At 45.0% G+C, this 12,987-nt stretch overlaps 1 protein-coding gene across 4 annotated transcripts in view; it reads left to right on the top strand.

Annotated features, from left to right (window-relative positions):
• Positions 1-4,271, top strand: part of LOC120060208 (EARP-interacting protein homolog) — a 42,395-nt gene extending 38,124 nt beyond the window's left edge. For 3 of the 4 annotated variants that reach the window (XM_039009354.1, XM_039009353.1, XM_039009356.1), the window contains 3 exons: positions 676-843; positions 3,307-3,474; positions 4,025-4,271. In XM_039009354.1, the coding sequence (XP_038865282.1) occupies positions 676-843; positions 3,307-3,474; positions 4,025-4,199 (511 nt within the window). In that variant the 3' untranslated portion in view covers positions 4,200-4,271. The remainder of the gene's footprint in view (positions 1-675; positions 844-3,306; positions 3,475-4,024) is intronic. The other variant, XM_039009357.1, reaches the window with a different exon arrangement.
• Positions 4,272-12,987: the final 8,716 nt, after the last annotated feature.

Genomic DNA, 12,987 nt, shown 5'->3' with positions numbered 1-12,987 from the left:
AGTCATAGAGCCATATAGACTGTCATCCTGACCTCATTGAAGCCATCAGGTCATTGTATTTTACCTCCCTTTTTAATGAGATCAGCGGGTGGCAGGGTACATGGTGTTTGGTGGAGGAGAGCAAGGAGCACTGTGGGCAATGCTTTTCCATAGGCCGCCCTGGTTCCTCTTCAGTCATCACAGCGGGAGATGGAGGAAAGATGAGAGGAGGAATGGAGGGGGAGAGGAGAGGTAGGGAGGAATGGGGAGGGGGAGATAAGTGGAGGGGAGGACAGAAGAGAATATGATGGAAGAAGAAGATGAGAGGAAAGGTGTCGGTTCCTGTCCAGTTGAGAGGAGAGAAGGTTTACAACAAATAGCATCTGAAGCAGAAAAGTATTTCCTCTTTCCTCTTCTCTGGTCTTTCATTCCTTTTTTGGTGCCTCAACACTTACCTCTCCCCAGCAGAGAGGAGCAGGAAGTCAAGGCCGTGTGTGATTATGACCCCTGGCTTTATAACAAGTCAGGCTTTTATAGGACAGGAAATTCAGTCTGGCCCTCACCTAGTGTACAGCACCACTACAGGCTTCTATCTCTGATTGATGTCATCGGGGAGGGTTGCTCTGGTGTTTTCTCCTTTCTCTCTCTCTCATTTCTCACTCTTTCTCTATCATTCCCCCTCTCTCTTGTCCCCAGTCAGATCTACTGCATCGAGAATGCTCACGGGCAGCTGGTTCGAGACCTGGACTTCAATCCTAACAAACAGTACTACCTGGCCAGCTGTGGGGACGACTGCAAGGTCAAATTCTGGGACGTGAGAAACATCAACGAGCCAGTTAAGAACCTGGAAGAGCACTCCCACTGGTGGGCACCTGTGCTGCGCTGTAGACACACAGATGCACGGAGACACACACACACACACACACACACACACACACACACACACACACACACACACACACACACAGGACACAAGCACACACACACACACACACACAGCAGATACATCTGCATTCTTCCCATCTTTGTGGTATAGTACTTGTAGCATCAAACCCACTCTTTGTACAACCAACAGAAGATGAACATCATTCCTACCAATAAGCATCAATTTGCTAACAAAGGACACTGAACAGTCCTATCCCACTCATGTAGGTGTGCTTACCGTACTGTATATACTGGCCCGGGCCTGTCAAAATGTACTGTATGTCTAGTTATGACAATAAGTTTGGTGCTGCTACAAACATGCTTTCATGTAAAGAACTTGTCCATCAGAGGTTAAGTACATTGCACTGCCATGTTCAGGCATGGCCGGCCCGCTCATTTGGCAGGATTAAGCAGCCACCTATGGCGGCAGATTGACAAGGGTGGCATTTTCTGAGCTAAACTGACCAAGACTCACCAACAACAACACATAAAACCTCTCATAATTCTGCCTAAAAACAATGACAATTTCTCTCAACTAGTGGCATATGTGCTTTTTAGGTCAGCGCTGATGCCACCCTGTGATAAGCAGTGCACACTTTGTTTAAGGTAGGGGCACAAAAAATTTAGCTTGTCCATTCCCAGCGGCGCTCCACCAACGTTCCGTCAAATAAATCATCTAACATAAATCATGTAGCAGATACACTATTGTAGAAAGAGTATGTGGCCTTTTCTGTAGCCTACAGGCTGGAGATAAAATGGATGACAATGTAATGAGACGGACACTTTTTACATCATGCAGGTTTCTCCGATCAAATAGCCTAACATAAATGGCACCCAATCAAATCAAAAATGCGCTCATGTTAAAAAACAACATATCCTAAAAACAGGACAGGTCCAAGTAAAATGGACAATATGGAATGGACAATCACAACTGTTATCCAGGAGTTTCACCCCATCAGTGGTTTCAAGTTTGTATCTGTCAATTTTTGACAAGCTGATCATAGCGAAAAATAAAATACTTCTGCATTTCCTACTGTGTAAACACTTTGCAAATAGGCTCTGAGCTTAAATAGGCAAATTGATTAGTCACATTGCAGCCGACATAGTAGGCTACGCCCCAGTAAGCACGAGCCAATGTCTTTTGGATGTCTTTTTTTGGTCGACTCCGGTGTTTTACAAATGGTAGGCTTACCACATAGATGGGCATTCATAAAATTACATTTCAGGCAACACTGTAGGCTACACCTCTATAAGCACGGGCCGATGCCTTTCGGACATATTTCTTGGTGCAGTCCAAACTGGCCTTGATTTCCACATCCACAGACTTTGGTTTTTGGTCCAGTCCAGACAAAATCTGAACCAATCATAGACTTCTATGGCAAGGACCGGCCCTGTGTTCAGGTGTGTGTTATAGGTGCTTACTGTAGCTATTCTGTGATGAGCTGCAGTGCTCAGGGCCATGTAAGTAGCTAGCTGAACACAGTGCCCTGCAGTATTCAGGGGTGTGTGCACTATGTCTGTAGAGACACGCTCTCAGATAATGACTGTCTGAGAGCCATGCCGTTGCTGCAACTAGAGCAGCACACCAATTACTGCATGATTAAAAACACACACACACATACACACACACAGGATGCTATCTCTGAAAGACAGATAGACAGGCCAAATGTATCCTTAACAGTGTAGATGTGATACTATTCTGATAGATAGGAGGTTCCAGCCTACCAGTGTTTTCTGAACAGTGCTTCGAGGGCGTCAGGGATCTGCTATTAGTGACACATTTTTTTTTAGAAGAAGAGGAAAGAGTGCGCTGAGGCAGCTTTTCTGTCAACAGGCCAGTTATTCTTCAAGCCCTCTCTGTAAGGAGCTAGGATCCACCACTGAACTCTGCCCTAGGATGAAGGAGAGAGAGAGACTGACTGACTAACCATCATTACACAACACCTTACGGCAGTACAAACTAAACAGCAGAGAAACAAAGCCCATATCCATCTCAATTACCACATACAAATGTACTGAAGAGCCAGAGGGCAGGTTGTCATTTATTGTCATGACTTTTGCTCTAGAAGCAGCTATGCTGAGTGGTCACTAGCTGGCACAGCCACAAAGTCATAAAATATGATTTTCAACCTAACCTTAACCACACTGCTAACCTTAAATTAAGACCAAAAAGCTCATTTTGTTTTCATACATTTTTACGATATAGCCAATTTGGACTTTTCAGCTGGCCCATCTAGCAGAAATTGCTCAGTTCTACCTCCAGAACAAGACTCATGACAATAAACGTCAACCTGCACTCAGAGGGAGAGACGAATAGTGGAGAAAAGGAAAAAGAGATGTATAGATACTAAAATAGGATGGATTAAAAACACCCATTCACTGATTCCCTGTGTGTGTGCCCAGGGTGTGGAGCGTGCGCTACAACCACTCTCATGACCAGCTGGTGCTGACCGGCAGCAGTGACAGCAGGGTGATTCTGTCCAACATGGTGTCCATCTCCTCCGAGCCCTTCGGTCACCTGGTGGACGACGATGACCTCAGCGACGGAGAGGACAACCACCAGGACGAGAAGTATGGACCCTAAGTCAAAACCTTTATGACATAACTGTCCACTCAGTCATAACTTTTCAACACTGTCCACTTTCTGACATATCTGTCCAGAACTGGCCTCCCTTTGAACCATATTGGACCAACCTCAGCCATAACTGTCCACTGTCATTACTGTATCCATCATCTCATGTTCAGTGCAACAGTTGTCCAGTTATTAGCAATCATATGTTTGATACATTTGATTCAGCCCTGTACTCTGGTCTTCATGAACTTCTGCTATTCTTTGCCATGCACTATTTTGTTCCATTTCTGTGCCGACTCTCTACCACTACACATTGTAATATATATATAGACAGACAGATAGATAGATAGATATTTTTTAAAGGATACCCTATTATGTGTATAGGAAGCCAGGGTCAGCTGTGTGGAGTAGTACTGTGCCTGGTATAATCACAACCAGACCTTGAACAGAGACTGAGTAATATAACTAGACCTTTGTTTGTGTGTGGTAGGCAGCCTTGTCCTTAACTCACCCTATTCAACTCACCTCACCCGTGTGTGTGTGTTCTAGAACTAAGGAGCCCCTGCAGGACAGTATCATATCTACCTATGAAGAGCATGAGGACAGTGTATACGCGGTGGAGTGGTCCTCGGCAGACCCATGGCTCTTTGCCTCACTCAGCTACGACGGCAGACTTGTCATCAACAGGGTCCCCCGCGCACTCAAATACCATATCCTGCTCTAGACAGACCTCACACTGGACTGAGAAAAGAGGGATAGAGGGTGAGGTATGGGGGGAGGGATGGGGAGAGAGGGGGAGGGATCGCGAGAGAGGGATATAGGGCAATGGATGGGGAGAGAGGGAAAGGGGGAGGGATGGGGAGAGTGATAGAGGGCGAGGAATGGGGAGAGAGGAATAGAGGGCGAAGAATGGGGAGGGATGGGGAGAGTGGAATATAGGGCGAAGAATGGGGAGGGATGCGGAGAGAGGTATAGAGGGCGAAGAATGGGGAGAGAGGGATAGAGGGCGAAGAATGGGGAGGGATGGGGAGAGAGGAATAGAGGGGGAGGGGTGTGGAGAGAGGGAAAGGGGGCGAGGGATGAGGAGAGAGGAATAAAGGGCGAAGAATGGAGAGAGGAATAGAGGGGGAGGGATGTGGAGAGAGGGAAAGAGGGCGAGGGATGGGGAGAGAGGGGGATGGGGAGAGAGGAATAGAGGGCGAGGGATGGGAGTGAGGGGGGAGATGGGGAGGGCGAGGGATGGGAAGGGAGGGGGAACCAACTGTGTCCGAGGGCTGTCAGGAGAGCCACACTCACCAGACCCTGCACACACACGCTCTCGCACTCCCTCTTGCTATTCCTCTCTCGCTCTCTGTCTCGCTCTCTGTCTCGCTCTCTGTCTCTTTCTCTCTCTCTATCGCTCTCTTTCCCACCCTCCCATTCTATGAAATAGCTGATAACGCTACACATTCCATTCCCCTTTAATGATGCAGATGACTATGTATGTTTGGACAGAAAATACAGAAAAACTGCTATATATCTGTTCTGAATATTGTCAATTAAATGCTATGTATGTAAACTGGATTTTGTTCATTATTATCGGTGAACAGTTACTTTACTAAGCTTTTATAAGGGGATCTTCTGAAGGCTTTTCTCTTATTTGATAGGTAGTCTTGTCAGAGATGCCTGTGGGGGATCCCTGCATGCCTCAATGGCAGCTTAACCCTGGGGAATGACTGGAGGTCGACACATGGCATCATGGTTCCTAGATGACAGGTTGAAGCCAAGGGGTAGCTAGGAAAATCACCACTCTCTCCCCAAACCCTCTCCCAATCTTTCCTTCTCTTCCACTACCTCCTTGCCCTTTCTCCTCTTCCTCCACCCTTCCACTTCGAGCCCATCTCCTCTCTTCTCCTGCTTCCATTTCCTCCTTCTCCCCCATCCCTGTCTTCCTGTACAGCGTGTGTTGATGCTGGTCGATAGTGACAGTGCTAGTGTTCGTTAGAGCCAGACACCACTGACAGCCCTTTTAATTGCAGCTTGACTCTGCTCAGGGCTCAGTCTCCGAGCAGAGCTCCATGGTGCCAGGGGAGGCTGTGGGTCTTCATTAACCATGCCCAGGATGGTGTCCAGGACTGGTCTTGAATGCAGAGTAACACCCTTCCCCTCTGGAAGGCAGCTCACATCTACACCCCTCATTATAGCCCAGTCAATTATTGAAAAGGGGATTGGGGTGCAAGTCTAAAGTGGTTTGGAAGCTGAAAACATAATCTTCCCCAACCCATCCTTCTATCTATACTGTCTTTAACTTGGGATTGCGATGCTTATCGGTTGGAAACACAAATGCACACACACTGTGCCCCAGCGGCACACACCCCGTGCCCCAGCGACACATACATCCCTCTCCTTTGTCCACTAAGATGCTACTGGTGTGACAAGCTTGTAGACAATTTGCGTGTTCTTTGTATTCTATCAGAACTCTCTCGCTCTCTCTCTCTCTGTGTGTGTGTGTGTGTGTGTGACCTCTGTGAATGCTGGTGACTGAGGAAGATTGCATGCCAAGACTGAAAGACACAAATATAGAGGGGTAACATATGGACAGAGGGGTGGATAGGCATCAATAGATGGATGACAAACATATTCCAATAATTCAACTATCTCCATCACAGGTGCAGATCTTTTAATCTCGTAACAAACATCTGAATACGCACCTCCTGAGTCCTGACGGACACCCACTGGTCAGTATTCCTCAAGGGCCTTACTATTAATACATTCACAGTAATAGAGTAAACTAACAATGCTCCATTGATATTCAATATGCAGTCTCCACCTGTGGAGAGAGAGAGGAGGACTGCTGGTACTGCAGATGACTGAAACACTGTGCTGCTGTGCTGTGTACCACTGTTTTAGTATCCACAGGCTACACCACATTACTTCCCAGTCCCTCTCTTCTGTTAAAACTTTGGGATTCCAGTGTGAATCAGGAGTGGTGAGGTGTTTTCGGAGGTGACTGCTTTAAATATCGTAGGAATCAGCCGATGGAAATGTGACGCATGCAGTAGCGTCGAGCTCCCAGAGTTCAACTGTTCCACCCGGCGCAACTGCCAAGTATCGTTTGTGTCACACAGTCATGTGATCTCTAGTCTAGTGTACCTGCCAGCGGTGGTGACGAGCATCTTCACGCCACGACCCCGGATCTCCTAATCCTAGTGTAACTGTTAGTGAATATACCAAGAGACATATAGAGGAGAGGAAAATGTAACATTTATTTCATATGTTTCAAGTAAGACTGAGCCTTAATGGTATTTTATATACAATTTCATATGCAATCTAAATATTATGCAGACTGGCGGCTGCTTGTCTGAAAACCCCTCCTGTCACACTATCTTTCCTGCTTTCAGCTTCATTGCCTCAATTTCTCCTTTATCTTGGTATGAATAAAAAAAATACTCTCCATTACTTCACACATGGATTTCTGCTTGAATTATTTTTTAAATGGAGAGTAATACGTGTACCCTACCTTTTTGAGGGTGTAGGCGGAATTGGATTTAGCAACTCTGAAATTATTAAGTAAATGGCTCTCCAAGAAGGATGGAGAGGAAAACTGGCCCGGGAAACATCAGAGGGACATTAGAAAGACCCATGGGAAGTTGTCTGAGCGTTGGGAATTTGTTGGGAATGCTGTGGAAAAAGGAGTGAACAACTGACACTTGGGAATGTTGTGGAGGGAGTTACAAACTGTCACTCTCTGTGTGCTGGCATTGCGTACAGTAAAGGAATTTCCTAGGCTATTGGCTCGATGGCTGTGGAAGTGGTGTAAACACAGAAACATGGTCTGAGCCCTTTGATGTTAACACACATAACTACTTACACTGACAAACCTCCAAAAGACAGAGGAAGCTAGCTAGTGCCTGAGTCATGAACTGCTTATTTAACATCTTTACTCAGCAGGTCAAGTGCTTTAGCTGGGGCCAACGAGACTATTAAGCCCTCACTGAAATCACAGGTACAGTCTATATTTAGGAAAGTATTCTTAATCCTTTTCTTTCCCTCGTTCCGTTTCTGAATCTCTGATTTTAATTGGGTCTCTTCCCCCCATCCCTGTCTCGCATGGACATGGGTAGGCCTACTTAGGGGTACACCCACCAGTGCTTGTATATTTATATGATTTTATGTAGTTCTTTACAAAAGCCACACAAAAGGCCCAACATTCTCTTCATAGCACTTTGTTTTTGTATCTCCATGTTGTAGCTCAGTGTCAAATTCATATAAATAGTCCTCATGTTTGATGTCATTAAGCCTTTGTCAAACAGAATGACCCACTTTCTTATGGGCAACGCAGTAAAATGGACATCACAGCAGGCCACGTGGCTCCTTTCTCAACCTCGTTGTTCGTATATTACAGAACAAGCGCCAGTGGATGTGCTGTTATTTATGGGGCTTTACCACCATAAGGCACATATAATTGCCTCTCAAAAGCTGTAATTGCTTTCATCTCTCATGTCCAGCGCCAAATGTCCACACACATGCCCTCCGTGTCGCCATGGCGATAGTGGCTATGCTTGATTTTTTTTATGTTACCTTTATTTAACTAGGCTAGGCAGTTAAGAACAAATGATTATTTACAATGACATCCTACACCGGCCAAACCCAGACGATGCTGGGCCAATTGTGCGCCGCCCTACGGGACTCTCAATCACAGCCGGTTGTGATACAGCCTGGAATCGAACCAAGGGTGTCTGTAGTGACGCCTCTAGCACTGAGATGCAGTGCCTTAGACCGCTGTGCCTCAGGAGCCCACAAACTGAGGGACATTGAAGCCATGATGTTGCCCAGAGTGGGGATGGAGTGTGTATATGCAATGGTTGATTTGTGTGTGTGTGGAACTGATTTGTTCTATTTGATGTGTGTAGTGTTGGTTGTACAGGGCTGATTTTCAGGTACATAAATACCTAGTATTTGTGACTCATTCCTATTCGGAATGAAGGCTACAGTAGCAAGCAGTTTTTATGCTGATAAAGTCAATGAAACACAGTCTGTCACTGTAAACCGTACGTTTTATTCAATGGGTATATAGGTCTGACAAGGGGGACATTTCATGGAGGACTGCTTGATATGATAAGAGTGTATGGGGGGAGTCCATCACCAGAGTTGTGGCAATGTGATGTGGCAGGTTGAATGTGTTAGATCAATGGAGCACACATTAAGGACATGGCAGAGGCTACAGCCACTCACAACCTGTGTGTCAATCACACAGTCACACGGTCACAAAGTCACACAGTCTTGCTTGAAAAGGTCACACCATGAAATCTATTAAAACCAATTTAGTTCCTCCCCAAACACCTCTATGATTTTTTTAGCATTTCAATCAATTAGGATTTAATTAGTGAATAGATTTTTTACAACTTTGGTCTTCAAAGTTATTTCTAAACTGTCGTTTTCAATTCTGGGTGCCATTTGTCATTTTATAAGAAATACAATATTTGATTGTAATCAAAGTGTATTATACTGTGTACGTTACTGTAGGGGGAGAACTTAAAATATGGATTTGAGTCATGACAGCAAATTGTATCAAATATACTGTGTGTGTGTGGTTAGCTATAACATGTACACTGAACAAAAATATAATATATTTTCAATACGCACAAAAAGCTTATTTCTTTCAAATTTTGTGGAAAAATTTGTTTACATCCCTGTTAGTGAGCATTTCTCATTTGCCAAGATAATCCATCCTTCTGACAGGTGTGGCATATCAAGAAGCTGATTAAACTGCACAATCATTACCAGGTGCACCTTGTGCTGGGGACAATAAAAAGCCACTCTAAAATGTGCAGTTTAGTCACACAACACAATACCACAGATGTCTCAAGTTTTGAGGGAGTGTGCAATTGGCATGCTGACTGCAGGAATGTGCAGCAGAGCTGTTGCCAGAGAACTGAATGTTAATTTCTCTGCCATAAGCCGCCTCCAATGTCATTTTATAGAATAATAAGCTACGGACAACGAACACAATTGCATTTTATCAATGGCAATTTAAATAAACAGAGATACCATAACGAGATCCTGAGGCCCATTGTCGTGCCATTCATCCACTGCCATCACCTCATGTTTAGGCATGATAATGCACGGCCCCATGTCGCAAGGATCTGGACACAATTCCGGAAACCTGAAAATGTTCCAGTTCTTCCATGGCCTGCATACTCACCAGACATGTCAACCATTGAGCATGTTTGGGATGCTCTGGATCGAAGTGTACGACCGCGTGTTCCAGTTCCCGCCAATATCCAGCAACTTCGCACGGCCATTAAAGAGGAGTGGGACAACATTCCACAGGCCACAATCAACAGCCTGATCAACTCGAAAGAGATGTGTCGCACTGCATGAGGCAAATGGTGGTCACACCAGTTACTGACTGGTTTTCTGTTCCACACCCCTACTTTTTTTATGGTATCTGTGACCAACAGATATATACTCATTAAATACATTATTTTCACATTAATATTATTATTTTAAATGTTTTAATTGAACCTTTATTTAACTAGGCAAGTCAATTAAGAACAAATTATTATTTACAATGAAGGCCTACCCCGGCCAAACCCTAACCCGGACAATGCTGGGCCAATTGTGCGCCACCCTATGGGACTTCCAATCACAGCCGGTTGTGATACAGCCTGGAATCAAAACAGGGTCTGTAGTGACGCCTCTAGCACTGAGATACAGTGCCTTAGACCTCTGCGCCGCTCGGGAGCCAATGTATAGAAATTAGCACTGGTCTCGAATGTTAGTCAGCCTACAATTTATCAGTTCAAGCAAGGAGATTTTTACAGTTTAGTATGATATTTGTTAGTCGGAATGAAGAAAGCCCCTTCATACGGTCTGCTTTCCTGATTGGAGGTGATTGTTCCCTTTCCTCTTCATTATGCTGAAACACACCTCCTCTGTTTCCTGCCACCATCTTATTCTATCTTATCCAGCAGCTCTGTCACCTGAGTGCCATCGCCCCTGTTCTCATTGTTGAAGACATGCTACCTGTTTTTACATTTCTCAACAAGCCACTGGAGGGCTTTCCCTTCACAACCATTGAGCAGCACATTGAGAGTATCTCCCAGACAGTCCCCCATAGTAGTCCCAGACAGACTACAGTCCCCTGTAGTCTGTGACTACAGACTCTCTCACTGAGAAGAGACAGGTATTTTCCTGAATGGAAACCAGGAGGAGAGTGTGGGGTCCTGGGGGACACAGAGACACACTGAGTGTAACAGTATTGCTTCCGTCCCTCTCCTCGCCCCTACCTGGGCTAGAACCACAGACCCTCTGTACACACAGACAGCAGCCACTCTCGAAGCATCGTTACCCATCGCTCCACAAAAGCCACGGCCCTTGCAGTGCAAGGGGAACAACTACTTCAAGGTCTCAAAGCGAGTGACGTCACCGATTGAAACGCTATTAGCGCGCACCCCGCTAACTAGCTAGCCATTTCACATCGGTTACACTCACCCCCCTTTTGACCTCCTCTTTTTCCACAGCAACCAGTGATCTGGGTCAACAGCAACAATATAGCTTCCGTCCCTCTCCTCGCCCCGACCTGGGCTCGAACCAGGACCCTCTGCACACACACACACACACACACACACACACACACACACACACACACACACACACACACACACACACACACACACACACACACACACACACAGAGAGAGAATAAAAAAGAGTAGATTTAGGAGGCTCTGGAGTCCAAACACACACAGTGGACCAGGTGGGTGATACTAGATGTGTATGTCTGGGTAAATAGTATACTCCAACAGTGGTCTCCATAAAAAAGCATGCGTGAAGATACAACATGGGTCATGCCCTCCGTGTGGAGCATGGTGAAGTCACAGGGCCTAATCTACAGAGTATGTCTAGTTGAGGATAAATCCAATCTAAATTGTACAGAACATTTTTACTCATTTATGGCTTTGGTCAGATTCCATGGTGGTCATTGTGACATAATTAGAAGGGAACAGTCCTCAGAGACATCCTTAACAATCATCTTGATCAGCTGACCCTTTCAGAAGCTCAAGTAATCTTCATCAGCTACCTCATATTCATACATGGCAATGACCTGAAACACTGACAGAGAGAAAAAGGAGGCCCAGGAGTTTTAAATGGTCCTTATCCACACACTAAAATGATAGTGCGGCTTGAATACAGATGGACCTCTGTTCTGTAAGACCCAAGTCACCCCCTGTACCTGGACTTTGAATTACTCCCCTCTGGGCGCAGGTATAGGGCACCCCTCAGCAGGAAAAATAGAACGAGACAATCATTTGTGCCAGGTGTGATATCCCTCTTAAATAGCTCGGGCAAATGTTCCCATTGACCCCGTAAGGCCAGCAGGCTAGTCTTTGTTTTAAATGTTTTATTTCTTATTTCTTACTATTATTATTTTTTTATTGGTGCGTGACTGTTATTGAAAGTTGTATTGTCAATCTTGTTTTGTATTTAACGCCACTTTAAATGTGTACATGACACTGCAACAAAATTTCCCCATGGGGACAATAAAGTAAGTAAAGTAAGTAATATGTCTGAGGTTTACCTGCATGTGTGTTTAATCCACTGGCAGCCATATTGTCTTTTTCCAGCCTTTTCCTCCTGCTTGGAACCTGGAACACTTACCCACTGAGCACAAACCACGTTGTTTCAATGTAATTTGTCAATGTATTATGTGGAATCTACATGGAAAGTACATTGGATTTGAAAAAAGTAATTAGCTTAAATTGTTATTTTGAGGGGAAATTTTCAACCACAGGATTATGTCATCATGGTAACCAAATTGCAACATAGACAAATCATGTATAAAACATGTTGAATTTCCCTTTAATGAAGCCGGCGACTGATGAGGTAAACTACTCAATGCCATCAGATGAATCCCAGAGCATATTGCAGTCTGCACTGGCGAAACACTCCTATAGCTTAGCATTTGCTTCATCGGACCACTTTCGAATTGAGCGCATACTTCCTGTTTGAGTTTTCGCTTGACTCAGGAAGATAGAGTTATGGTCAGATTTGCCAAATGGAGGGCGAAGGAGAACTTTGCATGTGTTTCTGTGTGTGGAGTGAAGGTGATCTCGAGTTTTCTAGTTGCGCACGTGACCTGCTGGTAGAAATTAGGTAAGACGGATTTCAGATTTCCTGCATTAAAATCATTGGCCACTAGGAGCGCCACTTCTGGGTAAGCATTTTCTTCTTTGCTTATGACCCTGTATATCTGTTAAGTGCAGTCTTAGTGCCTGCATTGTGGTCATAAATAGACAGCTACAAAAAAATATAGATTAAAACTCTTGGTAAACAGTATGGCCTACAGCTTATCATGAGGTATTCTAAGGCAGGTGAGCAGAACGTTGAGACTTCCTTAATATTAGAGATTGCGCACCAGCTGTTGTCAACAAAGGTACAAACCCCTCCTCCCTTGAGCTTACCCGACGCTGCCATTCGATTCTGCCGATGCATAGATAAACCAATTAGATGTATTTTATCATGTACTT

The sequence above is a fragment of the Salvelinus namaycush genome, chromosome 15 (genome assembly GCF_016432855.1).
Source record: "Salvelinus namaycush isolate Seneca chromosome 15, SaNama_1.0, whole genome shotgun sequence".
Taxonomy (NCBI): domain Eukaryota; kingdom Metazoa; phylum Chordata; class Actinopteri; order Salmoniformes; family Salmonidae; genus Salvelinus; species Salvelinus namaycush.
This window is presented reverse-complemented; position numbering and strand designations above follow the sequence as displayed.